Source organism: Orycteropus afer, unplaced genomic scaffold, assembly GCF_000298275.1.
Source record: "Orycteropus afer afer isolate SDZICR_OR568_19922 unplaced genomic scaffold, OryAfe1.0 scaffold00175, whole genome shotgun sequence".
NCBI lineage: Eukaryota > Metazoa > Chordata > Mammalia > Tubulidentata > Orycteropodidae > Orycteropus > Orycteropus afer.
This window is the reverse complement of record NW_006921762.1, coordinates 7,308,416-7,320,846: the sequence shown is the minus strand read 5'-3', so window position 1 is coordinate 7,320,846 and position 12,431 is coordinate 7,308,416. Positions and strand designations below refer to the sequence as shown.

General features: G+C 40.5%; 1 protein-coding gene across 1 annotated transcript; it reads left to right on the top strand.

Moving 5' to 3' along the window:
- Nucleotides 1–958: 958 nt before the first annotated feature.
- LOC103202292 (flavin containing dimethylaniline monoxygenase 1) lies at nucleotides 959–10,669 on the top strand (the record flags this gene model as incomplete). Its single annotated transcript, XM_007947134.2, has 5 exons — nucleotides 959–1,101; nucleotides 4,881–5,080; nucleotides 7,808–8,163; nucleotides 9,095–9,167; nucleotides 10,327–10,669. Coding segments are annotated over 5 exons (1,115 nt in total), but the record flags the coding sequence as incomplete, so codon positions are not given.
- Between the last annotated feature and the right edge of the window lie 1,762 nt (nucleotides 10,670–12,431).

The following is a 12,431-nucleotide window of genomic DNA, read 5'->3' as shown; positions in this document are numbered from 1 at the left end:
ATGGCAACCCTGTGTGTTTCAGAGTAGAACGACACTCCATAGGGTTTTAAATGGCTGTGATCTTTCAGAAGGGAGGTCTGGTGGTGCAGTGATTAAGCTCTTGGCTGCTAAGTGAAAGGTCAGTGGTTCACACCCACCAACGGTTCCACAGGAGAAAGATGAAGCAGTCTGCTTCCATAAAGATTTACGACCTTGGAAATCCTATGGGACAGTTCTACTCTGTCCCATAGGATTACTTTGAGTCAGAATCAACTCAACAGCAAGAGGTTTGGTTTGGTTATCTCTCAGAAGTAGACTGAAGCACTTCTGGATGTATTTGAACCCCCAACCTTCTAATTGCTACCTTGGATTAATATCCAAGTACTTAACCATTTGCAATGCCCAAAGACTTCAGACTATACATCAGTTGCCATCAAGACAACTCTGACTCATGTGTCAGAGTAGAACTGCACTCCACAGAGTGTTCAGTGACTAATTTTTCAGAAGTATATTGCCAGGCCTTCCTTCCAAAGCATCTCTGGGTGGATTCAAACCTCTAACCTTTCAGTTAGCAGCCAAGTACTTAACCATCTAAACCACCCACTAACTATATAAATCAGGTATTAGTAAATAGAATATTACCATCCCATTGATTTCCATCAATCTTTAGATGGTAATGACTCCTTACACTTTTGTGTAGTATGTCTTTATGCTACAATATCTCAGTTTAGTAGTTAATGTTCTAATAAGTAAAACTGGAGGCCTATTTAGTAGCATGAAGCAAATAATTACTTCCATTAAATAATCACCTGCTGGTTTCTGTATCTTGTAATATCATGTATTCAGATTTTCTTACACATACATAAACTACTAAAAACAACTTAAATCATCCCTTAAAAGGATATCATCAACTGAACAATACTTACGTTTCATTTGCTGATCCCGTAAATTCACTGTTACTTCTTAAATTTTTCTATAGGTATAAATACCTTTAAAGGCCAATACTTTCATAGCCGAGAATATAAACATCCAGATGTATTTAAAGACAAGAATGTCCTTGTGATTGGAATGGGCAACTCTGGCACAGACATTGCTGTAGAGGCCAGTCACCTGGCAAAAAAGGTAAGTTCTTGATGTTACTTAATGAAAAGCTTTATCTTAAGATGCATGCCTCAGACAAACAACATTTAAAACACTATACTAAGTGAAAAAAGGAATAAGAATGCCCAGATATACACACACACAAAAAAAAGATTTTAAAAAGTTTTTTTTTTTTACTTGAACGTTCATAAATTTCACTGTAAATTCCAGGTGTTAGATTTTCTCCAAAACCAATTTCTCTACCTTTCTATGTTTGTCACTTTCCCAATCATCCAACAAAACCCATGAGGGAGAGAGAGTATCCTTACTCAGTCCCTTAGATAAGAAAATCCTGGCAATTTTTCCTTGCAAAATTCTCCCATTTGTCTGTTCTTTTCCTTGTTAGTTGCCACAACCTTCAAGAGGTTTGTATCATCTCCCCCTGAGGCTATTATATTGTCCTCCCAGCAATAATTGTGGAAGTAGTTAATATTTATTGGGGCTTACTGTGCCAAGCACTGTGCTAAGAGCTTTAGTGCATTACCTCAATCACTCATTAGAACAAGAGACTGAAGTAGCTACTATTGTTAGGTGCCCTCTAGTTGGTTCTGACTCATAGCAACCCTATAGTCAGGGTAGAACTACCCCACTGGTTTCCAAGACTATAAATCTTTACAGGGACAGATCAGCAGGTCTTTTCTCCTGCAGAGCGGCTGCTGAGCTCAAACAACCGATTTTTCAGTCAGTAGTGGAGCACTAAACCATTGTGCCAACACAGCTCCTTAGGTACTATTAGTATCCCTGATTACAGATGAGGAAACTGAGAAACCTGCCTCAAGTCATACCACTAGTAAGGGGTAGAGCTAGTCCTCAAACCCTTTTATTCAAACTGATTCCAAACCCATGTCCCTACTTTTAACTGTGCCTTGTATTCCTACACTCTTATCTACAGTCCATCCTCCCATACACAGCCATCCAACCAAACCCCAACCAACAAACAAATCCTCTGAAAAGTCTGTTCTTGTTATAACATTCTCATGTTGAAAAAATGAGTAATTATGTCTTACCTAAAACAATCAATTGTACATGTATTAACCCTCCATTGCAGGATTCTCCACAAATTAGCTCAAGTCTGCCATTTTAACTTTATCCTCCACAATTATCCTGGATGATCATCAGCTCTAGTCAAACAGGTCTACCCTGAAGCTCCCAGAATCCAGCTGTCCTTTCCCGTTCTTGGTCTTTGTTTTCACCTACATTCACATCATCCCTTCCCTCCTTCCTGAGGTGCCCTTTTCCCTTCTCTCAGTCTCTCATCCCAATGCAAACTGACCTCTTCCTATTCAGAATTTATGTAATAATTATAATTTACATTCCAGTGGCACAGTGGTTAAAACACTCAACTGTTAACCCAAAGGTCAGTGGTTCAAACCCACCACCTGCTCTGCAGAAGAAAGATGTGACAGACTGCAGCTGTAAAGATTTACAGTCTTGCAAATGCTGTGGGCAGTTCCCCTCTGTCCTATAGGGTCACTATGAGTCAGAATTGACTTGACAGCAAGTTTAATGGACTCATTCATTGTTGTTGTTGTTGTTAAGTGCCATTGAGTCGTTTCCGACTCATAGCGACCCCATGCACAGCAGAACGAAACACTGCCCGATCCCGCGCCAGCCCCACAATCCATGCTATACTTGAGCCCATCATCGCAGCCCTTTATCAATCCATCTCCCTGAAGGCCTCCCCCTCTTTTGTCGACCCTCCACCCTACCAAGCATGACATCCTTCTCCAGGGAATGGTCCCTTCTTACAACGTGACCAAAATAGGTGAGACAAAGCCTGGCCATTCTTGCTTCCAAGGAGCGTTCTGGCTGCACTTCCTCCAGGACAGATCTGTTAGTTCTTTTAGCAGTCCACGGTACTTTCAGCATTCTTCGCCAGCACCACAACTCAAAAGCATCAACTCTTCTTCGGTCTTCCCTATTCATTGTCCAGCTCTCACATGCATACCAGGCGATTGGAAATATCATGGCTTGTGTCAGGCGCACCTTAGTCCTCAAGGAGATATCCTTGCTCCTCAGCACTTGAAACAGTTCCTTCACAGTTGACTTCCCCAATGCTACATGTCGTCCAATGTCCTGACTGCTGCTTCCGTTGGCATCGATTGTAGAACCAAGCAACGTGAATTCCTTGACAACCTCAATCTTCTCTCCATTGATTGTGATGCTGCTCATTGGTCCAGTTGTGAGGATTTTTGTTTTCTTTATGTTGAGATGTAATCCATACTGCAGACTGTATTCTTCAACCTTCATCAGTAGGTGCCTTAAGTCATCCTCACTTTCAGCAAGCAAAGTTGTATTGTCTGCGTATCTCAGGTTGTTAATGATTCTTCCTCCAATCCTGATACCAAGTTTTTCTTCATATAGTCCAGCTTCTTGGATTATTTGCTCAGCATATAGATTGAATAAGTGTGGAGAAAGAATACAACCCTGACGCACTCCCTTCTTGATTTTAAACCATGTAGTGTCCCCTTGTTCTGTTCGAACGACAGCCTCCTGGTCAAGGTACAGATTCCTCATGAGTACAATCAAGTGCTCAGGGATTCCCATTCTTCTCAATGTTATCCATAATTTGTCATGATCCACACAATCAAATGCCTTTGCATAGTCAATAAAACACAAGTAAACATCTTTCTGGTATTCTTTGCCTTGAGCCAAGATCCATCTGACAACAGCTATGATATTAGGTTAACTCAAATAATCAGAAAACCTGAAGGAAAATAAATAAATAAATCACCAGAACTAATTGTATTAGTGAATCTTACTGTCAGTTCAATCAATGGTTTGTGTTGAAACTCTATGGACAGCTTCCAGTTGCTATCATGGCCTGTTCTTATCGCTTACAATTACAGATAGTATGTTGTTGTTGTTATTGATAGGTTCCATTGAGTCAATTTCAACTCATAGAGATCCCATGTGACTGAGTAGAACTGACTTATAAGGTTTTCTAGGTTATAATCTTTATAGGAGCAGATCGCCAAGTCTTTCTCTTGTGGAGCTGATGGGTGGGTTCAAATAGCCAACCATTCAGTTAGGAGCTGACCACTTAACCATTGCACCACCAAGGCTATAAAGTTGCAATCAACTACTCATTGACTTTCCACATGAGATTTTATGCTCCCTATGACTTACCACAGTGTCCTATTCACCATGGTACCTAACATCAAGCCTGGCAATTAATAAAACACTAAAAACGAACAGTAACCAAAGTTACTGTCAAGTTGATTCTGATTCATGGCAACACCACGTGTGTCAGAGTAGAAGTAGGCTCCAAAGAATTTTCAATGGCTGTGATTTTTCGGAAGTAGATCACCACGTTTTTTTTCCAACATGCCTCTGGGTGGATTCGAACTGTCAATCTTTAATTAGTAGCCAAACTTAGCCATCTGTGTCACTGAGGGACTCCTTGGCATATTAAAAAAAAAAAAACTCACTTCTGTCAAGTCAGATGCGACTCATAGAGACTCCTCCTTGGGTCTCTGAGGCAGTATCACTAAAGAAATAGATTGCCCCAACCTTACTCCCGAGGAGTGGCATATAATATGTACTCAATACATACTAAAATCCTAAGGCATTTTAATACCCTAGGTATGCAAACTATTATCTCACAAGAACAATTGAAAATAGGAATTAGAAGAATCATGATTATCTGTCAAGGATGTAGTTTGAGAGTGCCAGACTCTTTGGTGCCTTTCAGGAGGCAACGTCAGGAGGGTCAGCCCTATTCACATGTCAAACTGAGTGACCTCTGTGATTTCTTCCAGGTGTTCCTCAGCACAACTGGAGGAGCATGGGTGATAAGCCGAGTCTATGACTCAGGGTACCCCTGGGACATGGTGTTCATGACACGATTTCAGAACATGTTCAGAAATTCTCTCCCAACTTCGATTGTGTCTTGGTTGCTTGAAAGAAAGATGAACAGCTGGTTCAATCATGCAAATTATGGCTTAATTCCAGAAGACAGGTAATTATAGTGTCACTGCCAAGGGCTATTGGGAAGAAGGAGCCTCTGCCCTTCCAGCGACACAAACCAGAAAATAACAAGGCAATATGGTTGGATACAAAGGAAAACCTCATACTGATTCATTTGATAATAATAACCACTCCTGAACGTTCAATAAGTGAATATGTCATTTCACCTTGTCAACAATCCTTTAATTATTATTATAATCTCTGTCTTATTGTAGGGTTACTGAGGCTTCATGAAGTCCTATCATTTGCCAAGCTTTCAGTAGTGACTTTGGGCAAGTTACAAAAGCCTTGGTTGCCACAATGAAAAGAGAAGGATTTGTCAATAACTTAGGAGCTCTGGTGGTATAGTGCCTAAAGCATTTGATTGCTAACCAGAAGGCTAGAGGTTCAAACCCATCAGCCACTCCTTGGAAGGAAGATTGGGCAATTTACTTCCATGGTGACACTGCCTTGGAAACCCAAGGAGGGGTCGCTATGGTCGGATCTGACTCGATGGCAGTAAGTTTGGTTTTTTTGGTTGGTTTTGTTAAGAAAGGCAACACACTTCCTTGTCTCATTGTTTGAGAAAAATTGAATCTTATCATTGTCCTTCAAGGATCCCTGGTGGCATAATGACTAAGCTCTTGACTGCTAACTGAAAGGCAAGAGGTTTGAACCCATCAGCTGCTTTGTAGGAGAAAGGTGTGGCAGTCTGCTTCCATAAAGATTACAGCCTTGGAAACCCTATGCACTAGTTCTATTTTGTCCTGTAGGGTCACTATTAGTTGGAATAAAATTAACAACAACAATTTTATTTTTGTTGTTATAGTTGCCCTTTGTCATCTCTTTAATGTGCCTTCTTGCCCTTGTCAAAATGGTCTTGATTTCAGTCTGCCCTTTCCCTTACAACCTATGACTTATCCCATTAACAAGAACCAAAGATTTTACTTCTTTATTGGTTGAGTTTGTACAATGACATTACATTAATTACTAGCCTGGGGTTCCTGTCTTGCTTCCTTTTGGATTTCACCCTGGACGAGCAGGAATTAACAAAATTTAAGGTGGTACTCAGGCCAGCACTGCTGGCATGCCAGCCCGTTCCTAGTATATGCACTTCTGTCTTTTTCATACTTCTCTTGTACACCTTCTTCTTTCCCTACTCTCCTCTTTTCTCTCTTTATCATCTCCATTTGCTCCTTCCTCTTTTTTACCTACCCTTTTCCACTTCTATCTCCAAACCTCCAAGGGGTTTTAGCCTTTTCTATCAGAGCTTTCTCTGTCATAAGTTTTATCTAACCTGAATGATTACTCATAGAATTATAATAAAGTTTGTCTAATTAGATAGGAAATGTGGAAGGAGCTGGAGGAATTATAAGCCTCTGCTCCCTTATATTTAGCTAATTCCTCACCATTTCCAAAATCTGTTTCATATGCTTTCATTCTACTCAAAAAAAACAAAACAAAACTCACTGCCATTGAGTCAGTTCCAACTCACAGCAACCCCTTATTGATTTTCCAAGACTGTAAATCTTTACAGAAGCAGACTGCCTTATTTTTCTTCCATGGAACAACTGGTGGGTTCAAACCTCCAACCTTTTGGTTAGCAGCCAAATGCTTTAATCACTATATCACCAGAGCTCTTTAATCAATGAGTAAGGATGCTAAATGTTAGTATCTTGTTTTATGTATCAATAATAGATAGCCTATGCCCTCTTAAGGAGCTCTGGTAGCATAGTGCCTAAGGCACTTGACTGCTAACCAGAAGGCTGGAGGTTCAAACCCACTAGCCACTCCTTGGAAGGAAGATGAGGCAATCTACTTCCGTAGTGATACTGCCTTGGAAACCCAAGGAGGGGTCTCTATGAGTCAGGGCCAACTCGACGGCACATAACAACAACAACAACAACAACAACAACATGCCCTCTTAAGTATGAACCTTTAAATAAATAACCACCTTCCTACCTCCTACACCAGTGCCTTTTTCATTTTACCAAACTCTCTCTTTCTGTGCATTCAACATAAGCCAAAAATGGCTCAGCTTATACACAATCATCTCTCAAAGTGTTTGTCTTATGATTTCAAAGTTATAGCCAGAAAAAAAAAAAAAATCTGTCCTTGTTCCTTTTGTTGTTATGTGCCATCGAGTCAGCCCCGACTCATAGCAACCCCTCCTTGGGTTTCCAAGGCGGTATCACTACAGAAGTAGATTGCCCAACCTTCCTTCCATAGAGTGGCTGGTGGGTTTGAACTGCCAGCCTTCTGGTTAGCAGTCAAGTGCCTTAGGCACTATGCTACCAGAGCTCCCTTGTTCCTTTTAAGAACATGTGTGTTTTCCTTGTATAATTGCTTTCTAGGAAGGGGAGGGACTGAGAGTTTCATTCTCAGCAGTTCTCAGCAGATACAGAAGTCCCTGGCTTCCCTTGTAAAACCTTCAGCATTCAGCTTTCTCTAAAATCAAAGTGGTAACTGAATACTAAAATTCAGAAAGTAAAGGGGAGTTAAAGGAAGTGCTGACATCCTTCTCTTCAGGTTTCCAAACTCTAGTAAATGGTTAGCATATTTTATAATGCTTCCTGGACAATCACAAATCCCCTTCAACAAAGGTAGCTTCTCCCAAGACTAGCAGCTCCTATCCAGTCAATGAGGAAAGCCCCAGAATGAAGACAGGAAAGGAAAGAGGAGGGAGGACTGGCCATGTTGTTCACTGACAGATCATTTCCTAGTCAATGTTTTTATTCAGGATTCAGCTGAGAGAACCTGTGCTAAATGATGAGCTCCCAGGCCGGATCATCACTGGGAAAGTGCTCATAAAGCCCAAGGTAAAGGAGGTGAAGGAAAACTCAGTCATATTTAGCAGCACACCAAAAGAAGAGCCCATTGATATCATTGTTTTCGCCACTGGATACACCTTTGCCTTCCCCTTCCTTGACGAGTCTGTAGTGAAAGTTGAAGATGGCCAGGCATCGCTGTACAAGTATATCTTCCCTGCGCATCTGCAAAAGTCAACCCTGGCTGTTATTGGTCTCATCAAACCCCTGGGCTCCATGATACCCACAGGAGAAACGCAAGCTCGCTGGGCTGTTCGAGTTCTGAAAGGTAAGGGTATGAGAAGTAGCTGGCCATATGATTTCAGTATGACATATGATTTTGTTGTTGTTGTTGTTATGTGCCATCGAGTTAGACCTGACTCATAGCGACCTCTCCTTGGGTTGCTGAGGCAGTATCACTATGAAAGTAGATTGCCCCATCTTCCTTCTGAGGAGTGGCTGGTGGCTTTGAACCACCAGCCTTCTAGTTAGCAGTCAAGTACCTTAGGCACTATACTACCAGAGCTCCTGACGTATGATTTTGGATACCAGAAATTTTGAAAACATCCCTGGTTCCATCTAGGTCAACAGACCCTTTAAAAGAAGGATCCATTCTACTGTTCACTGATTTACCGTATCATAATGACTTTGTGCTATTATCAACACAAAGGTTAAATTACTAAAACCAAACCAAACTCACTGCTGTTGAATCGAATCTGACTCATAGCAACCTCTCCTTGGTATTCTGAGGCAGTATCACTACGGAAGTAGATTGCCCAACCTTCCTTCCGAGGAGTGGCTGGTGGGTTTGAACCATGAGCCTTCTGGTTAGCAGTCAATGCCTTAGGCACTATGTTACCAGAGCTCCCAGAAGTTAAATTAGAGGTCAAAAAATATAAGCTGTGTCTATCTGTTGAGTTATTTGACAGAATCAACTGTATCAATTACAATAAGAAATTGAGTGACAAAATTCAGTCAAACCAGTTGTGAGGTACTGTTACCAAATAATTAGTGAGGTGTCAGATGCTCGTCCTTTCAGCTGGTGGCTTTATTACCAGGAGATACCACCAGTCCACTCAGGCTGCTAAAATATTTGCCAGAAGAACAGATGAGTAGCTGGGTATTAGAAGCAGAAAGATGAGCAATGATGAAGCATGTTTACCCAAGTAAACCTAGACCTGAAGGCAAACTACATTTTTGTTTGTTTGTCTGTCTTATAGGTCTAAATACATTACCACCAACAAGTGTCATGATAAAGGAAGTGAATGCAAGGAAAGAAAACAAGCCCAGTGGGTAAGTTAACAACTCATGCATCCTATTTGAATCAAAATCGAAATAAGTAAAACAATAGCAAAGAGAAATGAGAGTTAGATTTGGGGGAAGGAAGCCTCTTAGAGATAAAAACCTACAAAGCTTGTTTAAAGAGAGAGTAGAGAAAGGGAAATTGAGAAGTTTTAACATCCTTAGCCATCATCACATCAGACCATAGTTATCAAGCACTACATGAAACTGGGATTCTAATGTACCCAATCTACCAGGTTTCTTATTCCATCTCATGTATAGTTAGCAGGCAAACAATCCCACTCTGACACTAGCAGTTTCTGCTTATTCATTCAATGAGTCTTTATTAATCTGAATAAAGAAAAATCTATTGTCTTTATTCAGATCTCCATTCTAGAGCAAGGGTCTAGAAACTTTACCAGGTGGCCCACTTGGACAAGCTGCCTGTTTTGGGATTTTACATTTTTAAATTATTTTTCAAAATTGAAAGAAGGATAATATTTTGTGACACATGAAAATTATATGAAATTCACATTTTAGTGGTCAAGTGAAAAAAAAAAGGGTTTTATTAGCACACAGCCATACTCATTTTTTATGTTTGGGTTTTGGCTGCTTTCACACTACAAGAGCAGAGTTGAGTAAAGACAGCGATCATAATATGGCCCTCAAAGCCTCAAATACTTACCTTCTGGTGTTTGCAGAATAAGTTTGCTGAAAAATTCCCAAAAAGTAGAACTACACAATGTAAAAGCTTCTTATCTCGTATGCCAGCCAACAATTTTAATACCAGCATAACAGGGAATTCTGCTGTTGACTTTTGTGGATTTTTTTATTATACAAACCTATATATTGTTGAGGTTTAGAAAGATCTGAGAATAGTAAAATCACATGAACTATATTTTCCTCTAAAAATTGCTAATCATTGGTCAAGATTACTAATGTAACATTAGATGCATTATGAGCATTCAGACACCCACTGAAAGCCATAGGTATAGTCTTTTTCAGTGGCTCATCTTGTATTTAAGAAATAGAATGAGACCATTAGACATCTATAGGAGTGAAAGAGAAAACACAGAAATCATTCCAAATTTCTGCATCAGCATTTGCTTTCCTGTTCTAAGATTATCATTGTTTTATCTTTTTTTTCTTCCCCAATCTCCCTTTGATGAAGGTTTGGCTTGTGCTACTGCAAGCCTTTACAATCAGATTACATCACATACATTGATGAACTCCTGACTGATATCAATGCAAAACCCAACCTGTTCTCCATGCTCCTGACGGATCCACGCCTGGCTTTGACCCTCTTCTTTGGCCCATGCTCACCATATCAGTTCCGCTTGACTGGCCCTGGAAAATGGGAAGGAGCCAGAAATGCTATCATGACCCAGTGGGACCGAACATTCAAAGCCACCAAAACTCGAGTTTTACAAGAATCCCCATCTGCTTTTACAAGTTTACTTAAACTCTTTAGCTTTCTGGCTTTGCTTATGGCTATTTTCCTCATTTTCCAGTAAGTAAGATATTTCCTAAATGGCTTTTCAGATGCACAGAATAGGTTGACAGTGCTCTAGTTCCTCCATTGCAGCATCATCACCTTCATGGCAATAGACAACATCCAGATAGTGAAGGGCACCCCTGCCCTTTCCATGCTGGTCCTCTGGCTACTACTGGCATGACTGAGCCACCCCCAGCTCCACTTGTGCCTAATACTAGAGGATGATAACCAAGCTTTCTCTGCATTTCAAAGCTTCTGGAAGGTTCCAAGTTTATTGTACAAGAGAGAGGTGTTGTAGCTATTCTACCTCTTTCTCATACAAGCTATTTTTATAAACCTCAACTAAAAGCCATACTTTGAAAAAAAAAAAAAATGAGTTGTACTGAAATGGTGCTCTAATGATCTCAGCTGATTAAAAAAGAGAGAAACTAGAAATTTTTTGTTTCAAGTGGTCTTTTGTTCTCTTTTTAAGGGTTGAGGAACAGAAAAGAAAGAAAGGGATGAGGAGTTGATTTATGAAGTCTGTAAAGGGATAGCGGACAAATGAGGTTGTGGAACAAAAACACAAAGTTGGAGTGTTTTTTTTTTTTTAAAAAAAAAAAAGCCTACCTCAGACTGCTCATTCCTCTAGAATGTAATCTACAGCAAAATAGGGTGCTAAGCTAGCACAAAGATCCAAATCAGCTCTATCCACAGAAAACAACCACCCTCTCTCTTAGAGTGGGCTCTAGGGCCCCAAGGAAAACACCTCCTGCTCAAATTCTCCTTATAATGCTGCTTTAAATAGCAAATGGGACTGCCTCCTCTTAAGAGTTAACCGAATCCAATCAAATTTAACTGGGATTCAATCAGGAAATGTTACAGCCAAAAAGTCTTTAATAGACAGACATCAAGGAGAAAAAAAAGAAAGAAAGAAAAAGAGGAGTTAATGCAAATACCATGTCAAAAGCAGTTTTTGACAAATTGGACTCAGCCATTGATTCTTTCTCACAGTTACTTCTGAATCAGGAAACATTTTGCCTTCATTTTACCTCATTGATGGGCTCAGATGGCAAATCTCACCTTATGGAGAGGTACACGGTTTAGAATTTGAGGGGAAGAGACTCTAAAACTATGGAGGCAAAGAAAGAGTGAGCTCTGTAGATAGTACAAGATGCAGATAACTTCTCAACTTCAGTCTTCTCTTCTAGTCAATCATACCTTCACAGTATTCTTCCATTTCTTACCTTTACCCCTAATCAATTTCATTTTTTAACGCAGTAACTCATAATGAAAAATTGCCTCACTGATTACAATCTGGATGACTCCTGGAAAAGCTCTCTCCCTTGCAGCAGAACTGGCATTTTAACATTCCTCATGAAACTGACTGAGGAGAGAGACTCAGTACCCAAGGCAGGACACAGCAAGGTAAATGTCCCAGGCCATAGTGGCAAACCACAGGGACACAGGCTGGTTCCCAAACATGATTTCATCTACCTTAATGAGAAACTGAATATACGAAAGGACAATAGCCAGACCATCTGTGCAATAGAACTCTGACCCATAACTTCTGTAGTAGCCAACCCAAGAAGCCAAACCACAACCTCTGTAGCAATTGGCCCAGAACAGTCAGGGCTTGGTCAATGACTGACAGCCTTTCTAATTTTATCTCATTTCCAACTCAGGACCAACCAGAGAAAGTCAGATGAGCTCCCCAAACCAATCAGATATGATGCCCACATCTAGTGAGCCCACCTCCAGCTTCCCTATGCCAACAACCTCCAATCACAGCATACTTGAAG